This window comes from Gorilla gorilla, chromosome 5 (genome assembly GCF_029281585.2).
Source record: "Gorilla gorilla gorilla isolate KB3781 chromosome 5, NHGRI_mGorGor1-v2.1_pri, whole genome shotgun sequence".
NCBI classification, from domain to species: Eukaryota; Metazoa; Chordata; class Mammalia; order Primates; family Hominidae; genus Gorilla; species Gorilla gorilla.
The window spans coordinates 158,179,932-158,203,359 of NC_073229.2; the positions used below are offsets into that span (position 1 = coordinate 158,179,932).

Below are 23,428 nucleotides of genomic sequence, written 5' to 3' on the forward strand. Positions count from 1 at the left end.
AAATGTGATTCTTTCAAAAACATTTCCTAAGTCAGAATTTTAATTATTTAGACAGATTCTTTCCCCACCCCAAATTCTGAATTAATAAGTTCTGTTGGGTTTTAGATACCCACTTCATATGTTCTTAAGGAATATCTTATTCTGGAAGCCTACTAGAAAGAAAGATTAGATTTTCTTAAGTTCTGTCATTGAATTTTCATTTGGTTTGCAATTTGATACAATCTGACAACCCTATATGAAAAAAAGGATTTGAAAGTTCTTAATCTTATACAGAACATTCTGCTTTCAAATTTGACTTTTTTAAGAGAGTACAATGAGTTGTGATAGTAAGGGAGGCCAATATAGTTTCATTCAATTAATTAATTGCTACTTTCTCCCTGCCTCAATTTTTCAGTTATTTTTGTTCACAATAATTCACAAAATTTTACTTTTTGTGTGTGTGTGCTTTTGAGACAGGGTCTCACTCTGTCACCCAGGCTGAATGCAGTGGTGCAATCACAGCTCACTGCAGCCTCGAATTCCCAGGCTCAGATGATCCTCCTACCTCAGCTTCCTGGGTAGCTGGGACTACAGGCGCAAGCCACCATGCCCAGCTAATATTTTGTGTTTTTGGTAGAGATGGGGTTTCGCCATGTTTTCAGGCTGGTCTCGGACTCCTGGGTTCAAGCGTTCTGCCTGCCTCATCCTCCCAGAGTGCTGGGATTACAGAGGTGAGCCACTACACCCAGCCACAAAATGTTTAAAGGAATTTTGCTCCCTGAGTTAGTAGATGAGTAGTTCAAAGGTGCATATACACAAAGTGGATTTACCATGAAGCCAACAAAACAAGTTATAAAATTGAACAGTGGATACTTTTTAATCATCTACCAGAAATCAGTATTAAGCTAGGTAGGCATTGTAGGAGTTACGTAAGAAAGATAATGGACAGAGCATTCCTGGAAACTAAAACTTTATTAATTAACAAGATGAAACCACAAGAGTTCTAGCCAACGCAGTATAGAAGTAAAGAGGGCTAGAAGATATTGAAAATCTAGGACAAAGGATTACTCTCCAGGGCTAGAGCTACTCAGGGCTTCGAGGATGAGTACTTGAGTTGGGTCTGAAAGCATAAGGATGTAGAGCTGAATCTTCAAAGTTAGCTAAAATGTAGGAACAGAAGGAGAAATCAGGAGATTAGAGCCGTGAGCTAGGAGGCCATCCAGGAAAGAAGATTGTTTCACATGAGCTAAAAGAACTTCAAGAAAGAGTAGGTGTGATAGATTAAATGTGGTCAGAAATTCTTTGCCCTTCATCTCATCAAGAGGTTAGGTCTCTTTCTTCACCTGTTGTATCTAGGCTGGCCTCAGGACGTGTGCTGACAATAGAAAGTGGTCAAAGTGATGTGTGTCTTCCTGATGTAAACCTCAGAGAGACTTGCAGCTTCTTTCTGCCTTCACTACCTTGGAAAGTTGCCCTGAGTTTGACATGTGAGGAAGCCACTTTGCCTCCTCAAGGATGAGAAGCCACTGGGGAGGACTGAAGCTCCCCATTGACAGCCAGCACCTACTGCCACCTATGTGATCAAGTCCCATGTGATTGTGGGCCCTCCTGCCCAGGGAGACATGTGAGTGAGCCCAGGCAAAACAAGCAGAGGCACCACCCAGCCAAACCAAAGAATCATGGGAAATAGTTGTTTTCAGCTGCAACATTTGGGATGCTTTGTTATGCAGCAATGGATAATTGATGTGAAACAGGCATAAGGAAGGATGAGAAATGGAGGAATACCAATAGATTTGGAAGTCATCGGTGTCCTGGCATCTCAGTTATGGAAAAACCTGAATCCATGAGGAATGTTGCCAGTTTACAGGTGGATACATTGGCTTATCAAAGTCTGAGGCCATTGATTATTTAAATCGTGTTTGTAATTAATAGCCTTATTCAGAGTCTAATGCTCACCGAGAAATCCAATCATTTTAACCTCCACTTGGATAGAGCCAGGCAATGCGTTAGTTAGTCCAAGGATATAGCCAGCCTTCCTCACAATTTTATTTCCCATTGTAAATGAATCATTTCCATTTTATTTTTTTGAAAACAGGGCCTCATCTGTATCAAAAAAAATTAGCCTTATAATTTGATATTTACCGTAAGCTTAAACTGGGAGAATTTTTTTCTGCTTTTTCTAAAGTAAAATATTTTAAAATTTAGACCATCTAAAAGTGTATAAAGCACAAAGTGAAAATTTTCCACAATCCTACTTACTATACCCCCAATAAGCCAGGATTAATGGTTAGTTCAATATAAATACACATGCACACATATACCTACTAACACTTCACCTATCAGGTTTATTCTTCCTTCAAGTAAAAGCTGAAGAATCGCTATGCCCACAATATCTGTAATCATACATTTCTCTCTACTGTTTTCAAAGTATTTTTAAAAGAAAATCACAAATTGTGAAAATGTAGTTTCCTCCCATTATATTAAAACCCAAGAATAAGTATCCCTGCATTTCTAAATGCAATGATGTAATCCTAGGAAGAGTAACAAGTTCTGCTTCATTCTTAGCCCCTATGTCTCACCTCTTCCCCCAGGACATGGTTTTGGCAATTAGAGCTACTAAAAAAGGAAAGGGAATTTTCTGCCACCCACTTCTAAATTAAATGTTTCACTTCTAAGTTAAATTGTTTAAACAGTCTCTCCTTGTGAAATTTTTTTAACCAGTTTTCTAAAAGCCTATTCATACAAGAAACTTATCTTTCTTAAAATTACCTTAAATGTGCAATATTTAGAACAACGGTAGATGGTTAAGCCTGAGAGTTCTTCTACTAATCTTAGCCTTAGCAAGTGTTTAGGGCACAGAGAAGGAGCTATAAGTCTGATAGAGATGGAAAGGCTGAGACCCAAGTTCCTAGCCCAGTGTGAACATGGTATATCTACATTTCCAGGACCCGCCCCAAACCCCAAACAAAGAAAACCTGCTGGGGGGAGCTAGAGAGGCGGAAGAAGTTCTGAGATGGTTATTGAGTAGAGCTTTAAAATGTTCTCCCGTTGGTTGGGGACTGGGTGGGGGAAGCATTGCGGGGTGGTGAGGGATAAAAGACTACAAATTGAGTTCAATGTATACTGCTCCGGTGATGGGTGCACCAAAATCTCACGATCGCCACTAAAGAACTTACTCTGTAACCAAATATCACCTGTTCCCCAAAAACCTATGGAAATAAACTGTTTTTTAAATGAGATAGTTTTAATCAGTAGCACAGAAGATTCACATCCTCTGTACAACAAAATTAGTTTCAGGAAAAAATCAAGTAAAACAACAATAATAACAGTTTCTTTTTCAGAAAAGAAATGCAGACAGTGAAAATATTAAACTTTGTTCTAGTAAAAATTATTACATTACAAAAAAGGAAAATATGGTTTAATGCTTTTTAATTACAATGATGTATTTTTGTTTTTGTTTCGTATAAAAGGAAAAAACTTGTAACCTTGTACCTACATATTGGTTGGTCACAGTAATGTATAATAGCATTACAGTTTGATGATACTTATAAAAGGCTAACATGTTAAAAAACATTCCAATTGTAAAGATTTTATTCAAATTCAGTACAATATTTCATTGATAAGTGAAAATTCGCACTTGCCAATCAAATACATTCACTTTGTAGTTTGAAAAAAAAAAAAGCTTCATTCATTGGGAAGAAATGGTTATTCTTCCTTAGCTGAATCACCCAAATTAAAGACAAAGCAGGGAAATTGGAATTATGCACTGAGACATAGTCTTACACTAAAGGGAATGTCCTAATCTAATAATATCTAATAATTTCAGATATTATTCCTTTGCTGTATATAAAAGCTGCACTTTTGACCAAAGAGTATTGTTCAGAAACCAATGCATGTAATACTTACACTTTTGCTAGCTCCATTGATATTTGTTCCAAAGAGCATCCCTTTGTCTCAGGTATAAACATAACAACAAAAAGCAGGGATGCTAGACTCATGATCATATATATAAAGCACACCCATGGCAGGCCAATAAGATCTACAAAGGACAAAAGAAATTGATTAGAAATGTGTTTTGTGTAGCTTTGATCCCATTTGTGAACAGCCACTTAGGGCATACATAACACCACATGTATTTTCAAACATGCCAGCAGTATCCAGGAAAATAGAAATCACAAATTTAAAATGTAGCCAGCTCTGAAAGTGTTACTTTTACAGACTACCTTAGTTTTCTCTGTTGAAGTAAATAGCAGTCTTGTAACTATCACAATTTACACCCAATGTCATCTTCTTGGTGGGCATGTCTTTCTGTTTCAAAATGGCAATGTGTCTTTATTAATATAAAAAAGCACATGCAAAAAAGGAACCTCAAATAACATGGAAACATATGATGTAGAAGGTAAAATCTCTCTTCTCCCCCTCCACAGTTCCTCTCTTGGGAATCGCCATGGTAGCAGTTTAGTTTCTGTTTGGTGGACAATTTTTCCCCCTCTTGCTATCATTCCCAATGGTGGACATTTTTAATGACATTTGTACAGATGGATTTTTCTTGGAATGAGCTCACCCTTCTTTGCTCTGATGTGAATAAATCATTTCATGCTGGCAATATTTCATCATTTTTAATAGCTTGCAGTGTATTTGTAATGTTTCTTCCTGGGTTCAGAGAAAAAAGTGATCATGGATCCAGTAAAAGCCACCAACTTGCCAAGATGCATCACAAGAAGCAGGATCCTCAAGATTCTGATGACTCTCATCTGCAAACCTAGTTTTTCCTCTGACCACTTCCAGCCACAGATACAGTCCCTTTGTAGTCACGGACCAAGTCAAGGCACATTCAGTGGTGAGCAGTGGCCCCCACAATGGACTTGAGTCTGCCATTTCCATTGTGGCAGCCCCTGACACAGCAGCAGAATGTCTAGTGTGGCAAGGAGTAGTCAACTACGAACAACAAGATTTTACAGATAGCCTTTAACAGCTGCAGCCACAAACCACAGTTGGTCAGGCAGGAAAACTGACTGAGCACTTGTGTACTGAGGCAGTGTTTGTAAATGCAGCATGAAAGAATCGAAGCATAGTAACTACTTGTCAGTGAGTTGTGCTGAGGTTGGGGGAAGCAGGAAGGAGGAACCGCACTGCAGTTCTTTTGGCAATTTTAATTAAACTCCTGTCTCTCTCTGCTTTTCTAGCTGGCACAGGGTATTGCCCAACTGATTGCTTAATAAAGTCCTTGTAGAATTGGGTCTCCTTCCTTCTCTGGAGCTTAAAACCAGAATATAGAAATTGTCAAAACCCTAAAGGCTGTCTCATCAAATTGTCCCCAGTTTTGTTTGAGCACTTTGAGTAACAGGGAGCTCACCATTTCACGAAGCCTCTTACTGCCCTGTGAAATAGTTGCATCTGCTAAAAAGTTATTCCTTGCTTAGATCCTAAATCTGCCTTTCAGAGGCTGTGCTTTGTCCTGTGGAAGGACACACATTGAATCAGCTCTCCCCACCCCTTCTCCATGACAGCCATTCAAATATTTGAATGCACCTCAGCCCTTCTCTGAGAATCCCCTTGTCCAAGTCAAACATCCTGAACTCTTCAACCATTCTTCCCACAGCATAGGTTACTGCCCTCGCCATTCGGGTTGCCCTCCTTCAGTGAACACGCTGCAATTTTTAAATGGCCCTCTCGAGATATTTTACTCAGAGCTGAATGCAATACTACAATTGTGTCATGATCACTGCAGAGTACATTTGTCTATCTGGAACAGTCTGCTTGTATTGATACAGCTGAAATTGCATAAAAAATGTTGGTATTTAAGGGCTTGCTGCCAAGTAGAACCTCACATCTTTTAGATCCCTCTATCCCACACTTGGAAAATTTATTTTTGAAAATAAGTAGGAAATGTCAAGCATTCCAATTAAATGTCATCTAAAGGTTTTAGATCATTCTAGGCTTTTTGTTTTTAAGTGGATCTGTTTTCCTAACATTTGTTCTAAAAGCCCATACAGAACTTCTAAAGCTTCACTAGCTCCTCCAGTGTATTAGCTATAGCCCTCCCAGAGATGTGTGTCATCTTTTCCATCCCTCATCAATTCCATTTTTTCTTTTATATTTCTCTTTCTCCACATCAAATAGCAGATGGAGGGTGTGTGTGTGTTGAGTACGTGTGTGCACATGTGAAGGTGGAGGGCATGAGTTTATGTGTGTGATCTGAGTAGGACCAGTTTCTTTGTTTCCTTTAATCTTGAGCTATTTCTCAAAAGGTAGGATAGGAACATTTGAAAATTTTATATAAAAACCCAAACCATGCTTAAATAGTAACCCCAAAGGTTAATTTCCAAAAGTGGATATACTAAATATATATGTATGTATGTGTGTGTATATGTGTATATATGTGTTTATATATATGCACGTTTTTCAGCAAACATCCATTTTTGAAAATTGTATCTATAAAGACAATATATATGAAATGAAGAAATTAGGTTATTTGTTTCATAGAATTTCCCACGGTCTGGATTTTCTTGATTGTAGTCATGCTGCATGTTCCTCATCTATATATGAAATAAAGAGAAACCGACTCATTGGTCAGTTTTCGTGGATACTGGGGAACTGCCACATTATTTTGAAAACTAGAAAATAAAGAGAAAGTTTCAAGCACGTATTTTACCTTTCTTATATGATCCACACTTCAGGATAGCCGAATAGCTAATGAGAAGAAATTTCTCTTTAGAGAGGTATTTCAGATAAAAATGGAGAAGGAATGATATAATGAGTAGGTCTGGGAAATGATCATCAAAGGAGGCCAACATGACAAACAGCGAGACAACCAGACCTCATGTGCCTCCTGTTGGCAGTTCACACGGCAGCAGCTGCCACAGAGTTCACCAACAAATGACATGTAAATCTCCTCAAGCCTCTATCTTTTTTTTAAATAAATTTAGGCTTTATTTATTTATTTTAGCTCTATCATTCTTTGTAATCCCCAAAGGGTTTCCCTTCTTACTTTGTTCATATTTACAAGTTGGAGCTAGGAAAACAAGGCGAATGCTTCTGTTTCTGATTTGATCCCTAATATTGGGTTATTTTATTATAATATATAAATCTAATTTGTGGTTCCTTTAGATAGGGCTGCTGAATGGAACACACAAACAGCCATTTTTTGCTTTGCTTGTAACATTTTTTTATGCCTTGCCTTATTTCCGACATAGGAATCCTCAAATTTTCTATACAATGCAGTTGAATTTCAGGCTTCAGTGGAAGTAACAATGAGCCTGACCTTATTATAGAATCTCCCTGCCAGGCACAGTGGCTTACGCCTGTAATCCCAGCACTTCGGGAGGCTGAGGCAGGTGGATCACGAGGTCAGGAGTTCGAGACCAGCCTGAGTCAACAAAGTGAAACCCCATCTCTACTAAAAATACAAAAAAATTAGCCAGGCTTGGTGGTGCGCACCTGTAGTCCCAGCTACTTGGGAGGCTGAGGCAAGAGAATCACTTGAACCTGGGAGGTGGAGGTTGTGGTGAGCCGAGATCACACCACTGCACTCCAGCCTGGGCAAGAGAGTGAGACTCTGTCTTAAAAAAAAAAAAAGGAATCTCCCTTCTGCTGCTCTCTATCCTTAAATTTGATGAGATCCCTTTTGAAAATAAAAGTTTGTTATTATTACAAGCAATTCTGCCTGACACCTAAACATGACTTTTGTTATTGTGGATTGGTTTCTCTTTCTCCTCAAGCCTCTATCTAAATCTAATAGCAATTTACAAGAAACATAAAAGACAGAGAGGAGGGCTAGGCGTGGTGGCTCATGCCTGTAATCCCAGCACTTTGGGAAGCTGAGGTGGGTGGATCACTTGGGGTCAGGAGTTTAAGACCAGTCTGGCCAACATGGTGAAATCCCTGTCTCTACTAAAAATACAAAAATTAGCTGGGTGTGATGCTGTGTGCCTGTAATCCCAGCTGCTCCAGAGGCTGAGGCAAGAGAATCATTTGAACCCAGGGGCCGGAGGTTACAGTGAGCCGAGATCATGCCTCATGCCACTGCACTCCAGCCTGGGCAACAGAGAGAGACTGTCGGAAAAAAAAACCAAAAAAAACCAAAAAAAACCAGAGAAACAGAGAGGGGCACGTGACATGACTACAATCAACAAAATTCAGACTGGAAAATTCTATGAAATAAATCATTTGTTTTTTAATAGATTTTTAATTTCTTTAAAAATATAAGGTATAGTGGGGGTGAGGAGATGGAGGAGATGGAGACAAAACCTACAAATTATGACATATTTCAGTGACTCGTAAGTTATGTATTTGGGTCATGATTCAAATCATGTATAAAAAACAATTATAAGACAATTAGAACGTGAACATAGACTAGGTGTTTGATACTAAGGGATGATTATATTTTTAAGTGTGATAATGACATTGTAGTTATATATTTTTGAATGTCTTTTAAAGGTCTATGCTGAAATTTTTCAGAAAAAACAACATTGCATATGGGATGTGACTCAAAATAATTGGGTAGGGGAAGAGCAGGTGGGGTTATAAATAGATTTAGATTCAAAACTGTAAATTGGGTCATGGGTACTTCAGGGTCATGGCCGTTCTCCTTCTAAGTGTGTTTGAAAATTTCCACGAAAAAATGGTCTTTAGGTGGGTGTGATTCCCTAACATTTGTCTTACGAGGACCAAAGACATTAGAGGAAAACAAAGACTTCTTACCGGTTACAGTCAAAAATGTCAGCGAGATGAGGAGATTGATGCCCCAGTTCATGCTAGAAGTTAAAGCCATGGCTCGTCCTCTGATCCCACCAGGAAAGATCTCGCTGAGCACCAGCCAGGGCACTAGAAGAGAGGGAAGAGTGGGTGGCGGACAGCACATTTAGCAAAAACCCATTGAATCTGAGTGCCAGCACCCTGATCTCTCCCTGCCCTCGTCCTGCCGGGATTTGTGGTTGGGAAGCAGGGCCATTTCCTACCTCAGCAGAACAGGACAGTAAAGGGACGTGCTGCCTCCTCACCTCCAGCCAAGGAAGAAAGGATTCACAGAAACATTAGGAGAGCTGGGCCATGGTCCCCACGCACAGGGTGAGGGGCATGAGGTGCTGGTATCTGACACAGTCCCAAGAAATGCAAACCGCAGGGGCAGAGGTGGGGGCCACCTGCCTGGCAGCAACAAGAGAGCCAGCTCTGGACATCTGCCAAGCACAGAAGCCTCAGTGCCAGAGCCCAGGTGTACCTGCTGTAGGACTGAGCTGTTTCCTCAACTCTCTCCCCCTGACCTTGGAGGAGTCAGAAATCACAGCTAATGAGTGGGTAGGAAATGGAGCCAGGTGGGCATGAGGAAGCCAGCTACTCTCCCTTCTCCGACTTGGGCATCCTGGCCTGAAGCAAGCTGGATGGAGAGAAGTTCTAAATTAAATAGAGCTCCAAGATTTGATTATTGAACCAGACTAAACATTTGAATTTCTAGAAGGAGAGTCTTATTGGCACCAAAACTCATCAGAGGACTTTTTATTATCTGAGAGTGACAGGGAACATTATGGGGCTTGCCTGATGGGATCAGATGGGGCAATAAAGGAGCAAATTAACTTGTCTTCTGCTCACAGCCTATCAAACCCAGTTTGCCTAATAAAAAACAGCCAGGAGTTCTTACTGTGGGCTTTTACAAACATTTTTACAACCTCATCTCATTTGATCCTCACAAACCCCTACAAGGTGGGAACTATTACGGTACCTCTTTTATCAAAGAGGAAACTGAGGCTTAGAAGAGTTAACTTGCCAAGGTCACAGAGCACATAAGTGACAAACGTGGCATTATCCCTAGTAGTCTCTGGAATTCATGCTTTTTTATCATTGTGCTTTCTTGATAGTGACTCAATAAATATTTATTAATTAATAAATACATGTCAAGAGTAAGCATCTTTGATTCAGTGGAAAGAAGGCCTTTGGCCCTGCCCCAGCTCAGGCTCACTGTTGGCTGATTCACTGTGTTTCAGAAGACCAGCTCTGATTTATCAACCAATTACATAATTTTATCCCAGAAGAGGGGATGGGAAGAAGAAAGTAGAAGCCAGGAAGAGGCCGCTCTGGCCAGCAACCACCTGGGCTGCCTATGCCAGAATCCAGCAGTCAGCCATGCCTCTAACTTAAAATTTGCCTCTCCTGACAAGATTATGCCCTGTAGAAAAAGCATCTGCTGGGTGTAAATTTGCTGCTTTAAAAGAAGAAAAAACTAAATTGGATTGCAGAAGACTGGAAAAAATCTATTTTTTTCTTATATTCTCCAAGTGAATCTATACAGGGTTACCTTTCATGCATGGAAGATAATTATAATAAAAAGTAGTGTAATTATTATTGTTGTTCTTATTAATGGGGAATTCAAAACTAGGAAACCGCATGTCTGCCACACTCTCACCTCACCTGTCTTCCCCTGCCCCTCTCCATGCTAAAAGACCTTCACTAGATTCTTGCAGATTATATCGTTGGTGGAATCGCTTTACTTTTAATGAGACCAGTTTAGTGCTCAGGTAACCCCGTCTTGAGCTTTGCAAGACTGAAGATCCAGCTTTGAGTAGACTGATATCTGCATAATTCTGGTGAAGCCTTTGTAATGAAGACCTGTCCTTGGACAAATGCAAGATAAAATTATATAAATCCGATTCTGAAGCTGAATAATATATGCCACGGACCAACCTCCCTATACCCTTTCCTGGCATGGGTATTCGATGCTGGCCAGGTGAAGCTGAGGGTCCCTGCAACCATTTGCTTTAATAGCCATGAGGAGGAAGTGGGGTAAAGGGCACTCTCATTTTCTTTTAGTAGAGGAGATAGCTCAGAGTTTCTTGTTCCAGCTTCCATCTTCACCTCATCACCTTTCAAATCTCCTTCTTCTCCTCCCCATCTTTCATCATGGTGGCCTTGATTATTTAGTGAGGTTTGGGGAGAATCATTGCTGGGCTCATCAGAACCACCTTGGCCTCAAATGAAAATGAGTTGATCCTGTTGTGATAGAAAGTGGACCTCGCCAACAAGAAGATGGGACAGTTGCACAAAACACCAGTTGTATGTGCTCAGTCTGAACTGCCAGAGGCTTGTCTAGAAAAACTCGAGATCCACATTGCAAGCCTGTCCTAGATATTCATTCAATATAGCAGCTAAGCCAAGTCCTCCAGTAGTTTCACCAGTCAGCGAGCAGTGAGTTGAATATTGAAAAAGAGGCTTCCCTCAGTCTCTGTTCGAAAGGAAACTTGTCAAGCAAGCCCTACACCTGATGCTTCCAAAAATAACTGTATTGTTGCTGAAAGAGTCTACTTCTTTTTTGATTGAATGAAGGAATTAAAGAATTGATGGCTTGGTTTATCTAATATTGACAAACTGGATGCCACAAAAATTGACAAATGTTTTGACAATTTGACAAGGATGGCTCAACCTCCCAATGTGGAGCCTGTCAAGTTAAAAATAAGAATATTGAAGCTGTAATCCCAGCACTTTGGGAGGCTGAGGTGAGAGGATTGCTTGAGCTCAGTAGTTACAGACCAGCCTGCGCAACATAGCGAAACCTTGTCTCTACTTAAAATAATAAAGAAAATAAAATAAAATAAGCCAGGTGTGGTGGCACATGCCCGTAGTCCCAACTACTTGGGAGGCTGAGGCAGGAGGATCACATGAGCCCAGGAGATCAAGGCTGCCCTGAGCTATGATCATACCACTGCACTCTAGCCTGAGCAACAGAGTGAGACCTTTTCCCTCACCCCAATAAAGAGAGAATATTATTCAAACAATGATTCCAGATTGTAAAATCACAGGTTTTCAGCTCCAGAGAGAGGGAAATACAAATCTGAAAGTATCATGTGCAGCAAGATAGACTCAATGAAAGGGTCAGAGTCTTTCCATGGCTGACCTAGAAGCAAGACAGTGCCGGAATCTCACCAACCTTGATGTTCTCTGGAAAGATGCTTTCAATACCTAAAGCAGAAGCAGTGGAGAAACTCAGTTTCAGTTCATAAGTAAGGACTGAAACTCTTATTCATTCATTAGAGGTATGAATCGTTACATGGGGATTTGATGTGTTTATGTTTATAATAACAGGTGGGAGTTTTCTTAAAATCACTAATTCCTTTTCCCAATGAGATGGCCCAATTTCTCCCCAAGGAAAATTAAATTATTGCCACAGGGGAGGGCTCCCTTTCACTACCACAGCAAAAAAGAAGTAGTGGCTCTCTCTGGGAATCTTCTTTATTCCCTACCCCGATGACAGGCCAAAAGGGGATGCACATTGTCCTATTTGCGCATCAGGAATCCACAGAGCACTCGTAACAGAGACACAGTGAACTCTTCTACAGTGAGCGCAGCCACTGGAGTTCAGCAGGCACTAAAATTATTCTCCTTGACTCCTATTACTCCACTTTCAATCCCATCGTTTGAGGACCGCCTCAGCAGTTAGTACTCTTATAAATGTCAGGGTCTGCACAAATCTTGAAGGTCTTGTCTATGTTGCAATAATGGAGGAAGTTTTGGACTTGTGGGGGGCGGAGGTGTGGTGGTGGTTTACAGATATGAAACTCATATTTCACATGGTATTAAATCATCAAGGCTGCCTATCAGAACTTGCCTGATCCAGATGAAATCCACAGACAGCGTGCTTATGGCTACACAGAGTGTCATAAAAAGATCATGAAGGGCAAGTTCGTTGAAGTCTCTCTGTCTCCGGTTGAGGACATGGACTTGGATTCATAGGGGTATTCCATGGAAATGGCAGCCCTGACACTTGTGTGTTTCCCCCTCCTACCTATTTCAGGTTCCTGCCCCAGTTTTTCCCACAGAAACTGTCATTTAACCTTCTATGCCTTCAGATTTAAATTCTACAGCTCTCCAGGCACACTTTCTGTTTGGCTTGAGTCCTTCCTAAACCACCTGGCATGCTAGCCCAGGGTTTGAAAGGCTCACAGAGGTCTTGAAAGTCTTGCCAGAGAACTCCTAACAATTTGGAGGAAGCTCTACACTCAGACTGCAGAGTTTTCAACAACTTGATTTGCAAAGGAGCCATGCCCTATACTTTGTAGGAGTGAAAAATCCTTGGATTTTATTGCCTTTGTAAGTGGCACACCTACCTCTCTGACTGCAAAGAAGTAATTCAAATGTGAATTTGAGAGGGACTGTGCCCATCCCTTCCAACCAGATGTTTAAATTCTGGCCTCATAAGTTGCCTAAGTGGAAAAATTGGGTTATTTAAAAATAAGTATACGACCAGGTGTGATGGTTCACTCCTGTAATCCTAGCACTTTGGGAGGTCGAGGCAGGTGGATCGCTTGAGCCCAGGAGTTTGAGACCAGCCTGGGCAATGTGGTGAAACCCCGTCTCTATAAAAAAATACAAAAATTAGCCAGGTGTGGTGATGTGTGCCTGTAGTCTCAGCTACCCAGGAGGCTGAGGCAGGAAGATTGAGGCTGCAGTGAGTGATCTTTGAATTTTAAAATCAAATTAAAAATATGATCTTAAATTGAAATTTCTTTTTATTTACTCTAAGAGCTTCCAAGAGTTTTTCTGAATTAAGTTATTAACAGGAGATCGAGGCTGCAGTGAGCCATGATCACGCCACTGCACTACAGCCCAAGTGTCAGAGTGAGACCCTGTCTCAAAAAAATAAATAAATAAAATAAAAATAGGACAGGGGCAGTGGCTCATTCCTGTAATTCCAGCACTTTGGGAGCCCGAGGTGGGCAGATCACCTAAGCTCAGGAGTTTGAGACCAGCCTGGCCAGCATTGTGAAACCTCATTTCTACTAAAAATACCAAAAATTAGACAAGTGTGGTAGACAAACCTGCAGTCCCAGCTACTTGGGAAGCTAAGGCAGGAGAATCGCTTGAGCCCAGGAGGTGGAAGTTGCAGTGAGCCAAGATCACACCACGGCACTCCAGCCTGGGAGACAGAGCTAGGCTGTCTCCCCCAAAATAAATAAATAATAAACAAATAAACCCAAATATAGGATAGCATCCCCAACATTGGCAGTGATGTGGTTGCTTTAATTTCTTGTTCTTTTTTGTATTCTCAGTCTCCCTGAGTCATATCCACTCATGGCCTTTTGTAAAAGAAATACTTTTTCAAGAATATTATCTTGGATTACTTAAATTACAAACTAAAAAAGGCAATTAAATAAAGGCTCAATGTTCTCTAATCTTTCTGTCCTAAAGATTTCTAGTCAAAACCAACTGAAATGATTTTTCAAAAAAATATACTAAGGGAAATTGGACTAAACGGAATAAGCCTCAATAATGAATGCTAGAGTTAAAAATGGGACTCTTTTGTGAGCAGGCACCAATTGGGGATAAGAGAGAACTATGGCAGTGGTCTTCAAACTCTCTTGCTTGTGTGGCCTGGACTTTTAATAACTATTTTCTTTAATTTATAAGCCAACAGCTAACATCTTTTCACCATAAATTTAAATAATAGCAAAGGATGCAATTTATATTGTATTTAAATTCTAACATTTAAAGTAAGATAGTTATATTACTCTTTTAAATGTTTCCTGTGGAACTCAAATACCATACCTATGTGATAGCCATTGTCATCCATTTAAGAAATTTAGGAACAGGCCAGCGCAGTGGCCCACTCCTACAATTCCATTGCTTTGGGAGGCTGAGGAAGGAGGATCCCTTGAGGCCAGCAGCTTGGGAAAAGCCTGGGCAACATAACTAGACTCTGTCTCTACAAAAAATTTTAAAAAATATAGCCAGGAATGGTGGTGCATGCCTGTAGTCCTAGCTACTCAGGAGGCATAGGCAGGACGATGGCTTGAACCCAGAAGTTTGAGGATGCAGTGAGCTATGATCAATCACACCATTACACTCCAGCCTAGGCAACAGAGCAAGACCCTGTCTCTTAGAAAGTAAATAAGTAAATAGCATAGGAACAAGGTATTTAATAGAAAGTTTACATTGTTTCTTTTTCACTTGAACTTAGTATTTTACTCTACTGTACTGCATTTTTAAGCTGGAAAGTCTTTTATTGATCATCCCATCATACATCTCTCAAAAAAACTATGACCTTAGGCCGGGCATGGTGGCTCATGCCTGTAATCCTAGCTACTTGGGAGACTGAGGCACAAGAATTGCTTGAACCCGGGAGGTGGAGGTGGAGGTGGAGGTTGCATCATTGCACTCCAGCCTGGGTGACAAGAGTGAAATTCTGTTTCAAACAATAATATTAATAATAATAATAATGTTTTAAAATATGACTTTAAATTGAAATTTTTTTATTTACTCTAAGAGCTTCTAAGAATCTGTCTGAATTAAGCTATTAGCATAATAATTACTATAAATGGATCAAAATTACAGAAATATCTTACATATTTTAGAAATGATTGTTAAACAGGAAAAATGAAAATATATTGGAAATACCTCTCAATGAGATGGATGGGGAGTTTTTTTCTTTATTTTGTATCTGTGGTTGAATGTCACTTATTTCTAGAATAACATGATACATTTCTACTTTTTAAATGGATAAAAATTATTGTTCTCAAGATTAATTAAAATACAGGGAGTTGAAAAAATTTTGTAATAGCAATGTCACTTAATTCTTTAAGTAACAGAAGTTATTTGTAATAATATAGTGCTGATAACTTGATTAGATGATCCTTTATTTTTTGTTGAAAGCAAATGATTGGAAATAGCTTGACTTATAAAATGATGATTATCTAGGCTTTAGACTCATTTTTGAACAGCTACACCAATATTTCCAGTTGTGTTTTTGATTAGAATTCTTAGGTTTTTACAATTTTGAACATGTATCAAAATAATATTTCTGGTAGTAACAAGTGTGCTTTCTTTTAAGTGGGAGAACAGTTATAACTGGGGAGATGGGGAAGGAGAAATATCAAGAAACAGATTTTTTTGAACCTGAATCTCTGGAAATTGATTTGCTTTGAATTATCATGGAAGGAGTGCGCTTCAGAAAGTAAACTCCCTAGAGCAGTGGTCCCCAACCGTTTTGGCACCAGGGACTGGTTTCGTGGAAGACAATTTTTCCACAGACGGGGGGCAGGGGGTATGGTTTCGGGATGATTCAAGTACATGACGTTTATCATTAGATTCTCATAAGGAGCATGCAACCTACATCCCTCGCATGGGCAGTTCACACTAGGGTTTGCCCACCTATGAGACCCTAATGCTGCAGCTGATTAGACAGGAGGTAGAGCTCAGCTTCACTTGCTCTCCCATAGCTCACCTCCTGCTGTGCAGCCGGGTTCCTAACAGGCCACAGACCTGTACTGGTCCAGTCCATGGTCCAGGAGTTGGGAACCCCTACCCCGGAGCATGCATACCCCAATTTGCTGACCACTGAACTAAAAGTTCAAAATGCCAAGCCAAAAAGGAAGGAGCTGCAAGAAATTAGTCTTTTCTAGTTTGTACTATAACTTGAATGTCATGGCTTTGGAGATCATACTTGATGTTGTACATTTTTCATTATTGATACTTTAATTAGGAAAGTATTATAGTTTTAAATGTTGCAAATTATCCTGAAAAATCCTTAACACTGAGTCATGGAAAACAGTAAAGTAACACGTGAATACTTGTGTTTATTAAGATAGTATTAAAACCTTAGCCTGACACTTTAACATCTTTTACAGTCTAATATTTATCATTTTCAAGGTCATAGAACTGTAATTGGAGTATCAGACTGAGAGATAAGTTAAACACCGATGTATTATGTGAGCAGTTGCCCATGGTGACAGGACTGATGGTGTCATTTTGCTGTACTTCTAGCTGTGTTTATGCTACAAAAATGTGGTTTTAAACTCTTTGGTTCTATTAGATACTGCTGCTGCATCATCTAACTCCGAGGGGAAAACAGGATTTAATTAACTAAGTGCACCTATTTCTTTAAGTTTTTCCTGGTTGTTTGGATGCAAAGTTAGTACAGAACCACATGGATGCTGTTTTCCATATAATAATTCACCATTCCAATCACTCTAAATGACCTTTGACTTAATTAGTTGAGAAAAAGGAACAGTGTTTGTGTAAATATTGGTGATAACTGAAATTTAAGATTTAAAGGGAAAAACAAGATTTGAAAGATCTTAAAGGTAGAGGCACAACATAAACTCACATGACTATTATTGTATAATGGCTACATTTAATAATAAAACTCTCCTGTTAACACTTTTACACTGTTGGAAACATGTGGGGGATGGGGACCAACACACACACTGGGGCTTGTCGAAGGAGTGTGTGGAGGGAGGGAAAGCATCACGAAGAATAGCAAATGGATGCTGGGCTTAATACCTAGGTGGTGGGTTGATCTGTGCAGCAAACCACCATGGCACACGTTTACCTATGTAACAAACCTCCACATCCTGCACACGTACCCCTGAACTTAAAAGTTGGAAATAAATATATATTTAAAAAATAAATAACCCTCTCCTGTTCAAAAAAATAACAATGTCTGAAATTGCCTTTTCTCTGAAGAGATGTAATTATCCCATAAGAATGGTGGAAGAGGAAGATGAGCAGAGAAAAAGCCTTTGGCTGTGGTGGTTCTGCGTGTTAGGGACCTGGAGCCTTGGAGGAAATCAGAAGAATACCAGAATCTTTTTTGAAACCCCTGTGCTTCTGCAATGTCAGCCTCTTTGCCTTAAACCCAGTAGGTCTTGAAATGAAGCCACTAAGTAAACTTCCAAATTAGAACCTGCTGCTCCACATCCTTGGAGCTGTCATAATCTTTAGCTGTGCAAATATCCAATGAACAAAATTTTTAAGAGCCAGAGTTATTTGTTTAAATCTAAGTTTAAATTTTACGGCAGATGACTCATGCTTCCAACATTGATACCCACCCTCCAATAGGCTGGTTCAGCTCCATAAAACCAAACAGAGCAAAAAGCTAGGCTCTATGGTCTTTGAGTTTTTCAAAATTCTAGTTTGTTGTTTCGAATAGAAAGAAAGACATTTGAGTTTTAGAATATTTGGGAGCCAGTTCTCCGTAGGTCTCTCACATTTCTTCATGTCTTATGGGAAAAGGCACTGACTGTCTTTGCTCTAGGCTGTCTTTCCAAGGCTGTTTGTATAATAGCCTTGTTGTAGGCTGCATAATAAATAGTCTTGGAGATAGAGATAGTGTCACCCTCTGGAGCAAAGGGCAAGTTTGTTGACTGTCCGATGAAGATAACATCTCCTAGAAAAAATAACAAAATAAATAAATAAATAAATCAATAAGATAATGTCTCCATCAAGGGAAGACATCCGGGTAGCTTACTCTCTATTATGAAAAATGTGGGTTTGCTAGGTTGGGGTGTTCCCTCAAAAAAAAAAATTATGTGCAGCTGTCATCTGGCCCCCTTCATGTTGACCTGTACTGGGGCTAGGAGAACCTGGGCAAGTGTTGATATTCTGGCTATTGCTTTGCTATAGATAATAAACTGCCCTTTGTCTCTGACCAAGGAATCTTGTGTTTTTTGTCCACATCATTAAACTGTGACAGGTTAACTTGTTGATATTCTAGCTATTGCTTTGCTATGGATAATAAACTGCCCTTTGTCTCTGACCAAGGAGTCTTGTGTTTTTTGTCAACATCATTAAACTGTGACAGGCTAACTTGTTAGCTTGCAAGTGGGGTAAAATCTCAGCCCCTTATAGTTATCAACAGTTTGATTACTTGTGGCTATGGTATGATTTTTCTACAAAGATCTTTTAGTACTAATATCAACTTTAGATTGCCCATTCATATCTGAGAGATTTAATGTGATTCTTAAGGCTGAGATAATCTATTGAAATATTTCTATAACCTCTAATGTTTAATTAGGTAAGCAAAAACACTTCCCTCCCAAATTCCAGGTTTAGATTGTCACATATTTCTCTTCGGAAAACCATGAAGGAATTTCCTCCAATCTTTTTGGTAAAGAGTCAAGTTTAAATACATTCAGTTACATGAAACCAAGGTAGGAATAATTATCCTACCTTGGATGGGCTATTCTCAATCTTTTTCTCAGAGGAAGCTGGGTCTCATATTTGGAGAAAAACATGGAAAAACTTAAAATAAATTTTGTCTAACACTGTACATTTTTTTAAATGGCCTTCATTTTAGTGAATCTAAAACATGAAACTTTTTCAGTCACCAAATATTGCAGATGGCCTTGCATACTCAATTTAGTAGCTTTACTCAGAAATAATTTTTGGCCAAATGTGTGTGAGGTTCCACACAAGCCACATTCACCTCTCATTCCCTGGATATTGGGTCAGAGTCATACCAGAGGACATCAGGATATCCAGCCTCAGACTAGGGAGTTCCCCTTAATTATGGAAGCTGAAAGAGTTCTAGAAAGAATTTTTTGATTCATCCAACAAATATTTATTGAGCCCCAGTTGTAGGCCAGGTGCCATGTTAGGCCTGGAGAAGCCAATGTGAACAGGGCAGAGATGATGTTTGCACAGGATATATAGTCTAAATTCGTTGCACCAACTTAAAAGAGTGGACATTTAGGCCGGGCGCGGTGACTCATGCCTGTAATCCCAGCACTTTGGGAGGCCAAGGCGGGCGGATCACAAGGTCAGGAGATCGAGACCACCTTGGCGAACACGATGAAACCCCGTCTCCACTAAAAATACAAAAAAAATTAGCCAGGCGTGGTGGCGGACGCCTGTAGTCCCAGCTACTCGGGACGCTGAGACAGGAGAATGGCGCGAACCTGGAAGGCGGAGCTTGCAGTGAGCCCAGATCGCGCCACTGAACTCCAGCCTGGGCGACAGAGCGAGACTCTGTCTCAAAAGAAAAAAAAAAAAAAGAAGAGTGGACATTTGTATGTTTCTCAGCCTATATCTCACCTTTCATTTTTCACCAAAGCTTCATGATTCTCTGTAAAACCTGTCTGGTTTCCTAGGAAGCCCTCTGGACTGCAGGTGACCTAGGATTGAACTATGCGTCTCAAAGCCACAATCTGGTCTCTGTGGTCCTGACTCAGCTGGATTTATGTGTAGAGGGAGGGAAAGAAGACCACAGCATCGTAAATCCATAAAGGGCTTGAAGCACATCCTGTGTGTCCCAGAGTGACTTAGCAAAATGCCTGTTGAAGTCAGTGCTGGCATTATCAGAACTGTTCACCTCATGTCTAGACCACAGCCAGACATTTAATAACACTAATGACTAAGTGTACTAAGTCCATGCCACAAACCATGCGCTGAACTAGGGGCACTTTATACAGATTCCTTCATTTAACTCGACAGGCCATCAAGTGGATACAATTGCCCTGTTTTCTGGATAAAACTGAAAGCTAGAGAGATCAATGGACTTGCCCTGAGTCCTGCATGGTGGTGCTGGATTCAAGGCCAGGCAGTCCAATACCAAAGCCTGGTCAACATTCAAACACAATGGCTTTCTTGCAGCTCTCCTCACCCTTCAAGCTCATGTCCTCAAAGCCATCTGACCTGCCATTAGCCCTGCTTCAAGACCCCCTCCTCCAAGATTGTCACACTGCCTTCTTCATACAAACGTTGGCCCAAATGTTACCACCTCAGAAATGTCTTCTGTCACTGTCATATCGGAAATAACCCTCCTCCAAGCATGCCCTTTCACTTACCCTCTTTTATTTTTCTTTATCACTCTTACCTCCACCTAAATTTTAACACTTCTGTCTCCTGAAACTCTATCATAGGTGTGATCATTTTTTTTTCTTTTCGTCTGTCCCTATCACTGGTTCGTGAAAATAAGATGTGGATCTCCAGCACCTGGTACTGTGCCTGCCATGTTGCGGGTGAGCAAGACACATGTGCTGGATGTGTGAGTGAATCAGTGAATCCCTACCACTTCTCTATCTTCTCCTCTTCCTCACTCCAAGATGTTTTCTGGCTGGAATTTCTGCCCATTTGAGTCCTCAGAGTTGGTAGAAGAGATCAGGGGAGGTTATTTGGTGTCATCTGTCACTTGAATATGTGAATACAAAGGTAGCTGAAGGATGACAGTCGCAGCTTTATCACCTAACTTCATATGTGACCTTGGGAAACATGCCTTCCATCTGCTCAAAGTGAAAAGTTATTCATCATGAGATGAAAGAAGAGGTTAATGAATTAATTTATGGGCATATGAATTTTTGGATAAAAAGCCCTAATAATTATTGTAAAAAAAACAGTCACATATATTTTCCGGAGTTTCAGTGGCTATTTTAAGGAGGGCTGGGTTTCTACACAAGTGTCACCTCAGATGAACTCATGAAATAATAACATTATGCCTTGGGTTTTGGCTCATCTTGACTTTACTTGTGAAGCGTGAATACAAAAATCTTCACGTTGTTCTGTGTCTTCACAATGTCAAGAATCTGTGATTCTACGTTGTGAAAGCTTGAACCATGTTAGAAAAATTCTGTTATTAAAGGGAGCTGAAGTGATGATCAAGAGCACCCCAGAAACAGTGGGGAGTCGAGGTAAGATTTTGAACATATTTGAAGTGAAAGATAAGATATGGACAACAGAGTGTTTAATAAGTATATATCCTGATTTTGTTTGACGTAAGGGTTTTAATATTAGCTACAGAAAAATGGAAGGGAGGGGCTCTTAGCCTCTCTGGGGCCATGAACCTCTTCGGTAGGCTGGTGAAGCCTATGGACCCCTTCTTAGAATAATATTTTAAATGCATTCTAGAAGTACATAAGATGTTGGGCGCAATGGCTCATGCCTATAATTCCAGCACTTTGGGAGGCCAAGGCAGGTGGATCACTTGAGGTCAGGTGTTCAAGACCAGCCTGGCCAATATGGTAAAACCCCGTCTCTACTAAAACTACAAAAATTAACCAGGCTTGGTGGTAGTGCACAACTGTAATCCCAGCTACTCAGGAGGCTGAGGCAGGAGAATCACTTGGACTCAGGAGGTGGAGATTGCAGTGAGCCGAGATCGAGCCACTGCACTCCAGCCTGGGCAACAGAGTGAGATTCCATCTCAAAAAAAAAAAAAAAAAAAAGAGTATGTAAGATTACGTGAGTACCCCTCCTGGATTCTAAATTCTGGGGCAACCCAATTATTTTACAGTTAGGGGAACAGGGGACCAGAAAGTAAAATGACGTGGGGCATCCACTTTAACCTAAGAATAGAAACACTTTCCTGGCAGAAGAAAATCATGCTGTGATCTAACACAATTAAGGAATGTTGTTCTAAGCCAATCCATATTTAAGAAGGTCTAATAAGGATGGTTTAATCTTGCTTTCAATGTTACTTTAGAACAGCAAGTACTTTTCCTTCATACCTCTATTTACACAAAGGATTTGTTTGTATTACAAGCAATAAACTCTCTAAATACCTGAGCACTAATCACATCAGCTTAATAAGTTTGGTAACGCATTCAAGATCTGGTATGAAAAGCTTGTTCCTAATAAAAATCTTCTTTAAACTCCAACTAGTTTATATAGTTTATACCAATGCCCTAGAATACAATTGGGGATTGAAATGAAATTACTACTGGATATTTTCTTTAGAAAAGAAAAAGAAACTAAAATGTGAATATGGATGTAAAGGATTGACTCTTAGCAAGAAAAAAAATGGAGAATTATTTGGGTCTCTTTTAAAAACACGAGGAGAATCCATAGCCTCAAGATAAGAATGTGAAATGACTGTTCTCTTTAGATGTGATTTGGATTCCTGCCTCTGACAGCATGACTCCAAGCCTCACGTGTGATTACCCAGGCCGGTCCTTGCACCTGCAGTTGTAAATTGGACAGTCCATGAGATGTAAGAAGTATTTCCTTTTCCTAGATCCAAACTTCCTTCAACCCTGAGATTCTCCATCTCATTGGCATTGCTTCTGGTCTAAGCAGTTCTCCGAAGCCCCTCTTCTCCATGTTGTAGCAAAAAGCAGAGGATCCAAAAAGCATCCAGAACAACTTTTAGATATTGTGTCCAAAATTCTCGAATAACTATGTATGCCTTAACAAAGAAATGCCTAAATATCTCCCGCTAATTGTTTCTTAACACTACTGAATCTCCACATCTTTTCTTACAGCCAAAATCAGAAAGATATTTTTTAAAAATCATGCCCAAGTGATGGATTGTTCTGCAAAAAGCCTCGTGATGGTGTCTGGCAGGAACAGGAGTTTTTTTGGCAGCCTAGTATTTCTAGCTTACTTAGTTCCTAGCCTGCCCACTAGCCAGATCTTTACACAAGTAAAGAAGCCCAATTTGACATCTTTCCTATGTCTGCATCGTATTTTTAAGTCCTTTTCCTCCTTCCTGCTTAAAAACACAAAGGTAAATAAACCAGCATGATTTTAAACAGATTCATGCTGTGCTCACTTACAGGGACAGAAAGAAAAAATATGAGATGTTTCTTCCTTCAAAATGCTTACAGTCTATAACTACATTCTGGTTAATAAACCAAAATAAACATACAGAAGTAATACCCTATTGCTAAGGACTAAGATGTGTTCTCACATTGTAACTTACATTATATCATACTCTCATACTTTACAGCATCTAAAGCACTCTCATATACAT

General features: G+C 40.0%; 1 protein-coding gene across 2 annotated transcripts in view; it reads right to left on the reverse strand.

The window, feature by feature from the left end:
• SLC2A12 (solute carrier family 2 member 12) overlaps positions 1–23,428 on the reverse strand; it is a 61,843-nt gene that overhangs the window by 7,448 nt on the left and 30,967 nt on the right. The window contains exons 3-4 of one of the 2 annotated variants that reach the window (XM_019029774.4): positions 8,683–8,805; positions 3,886–4,018 (exon numbers count right to left, since the gene is read on the reverse strand). In XM_019029774.4, coding sequence (XP_018885319.3) covers positions 3,886–4,018; positions 8,683–8,805 — 256 coding nt within the window. Of the gene's footprint in view, positions 1–3,885; positions 4,019–8,682; positions 8,806–16,520; positions 18,131–23,428 lie in introns of those variants that run through there. The other variant, XM_055392000.2, reaches the window with a different exon arrangement.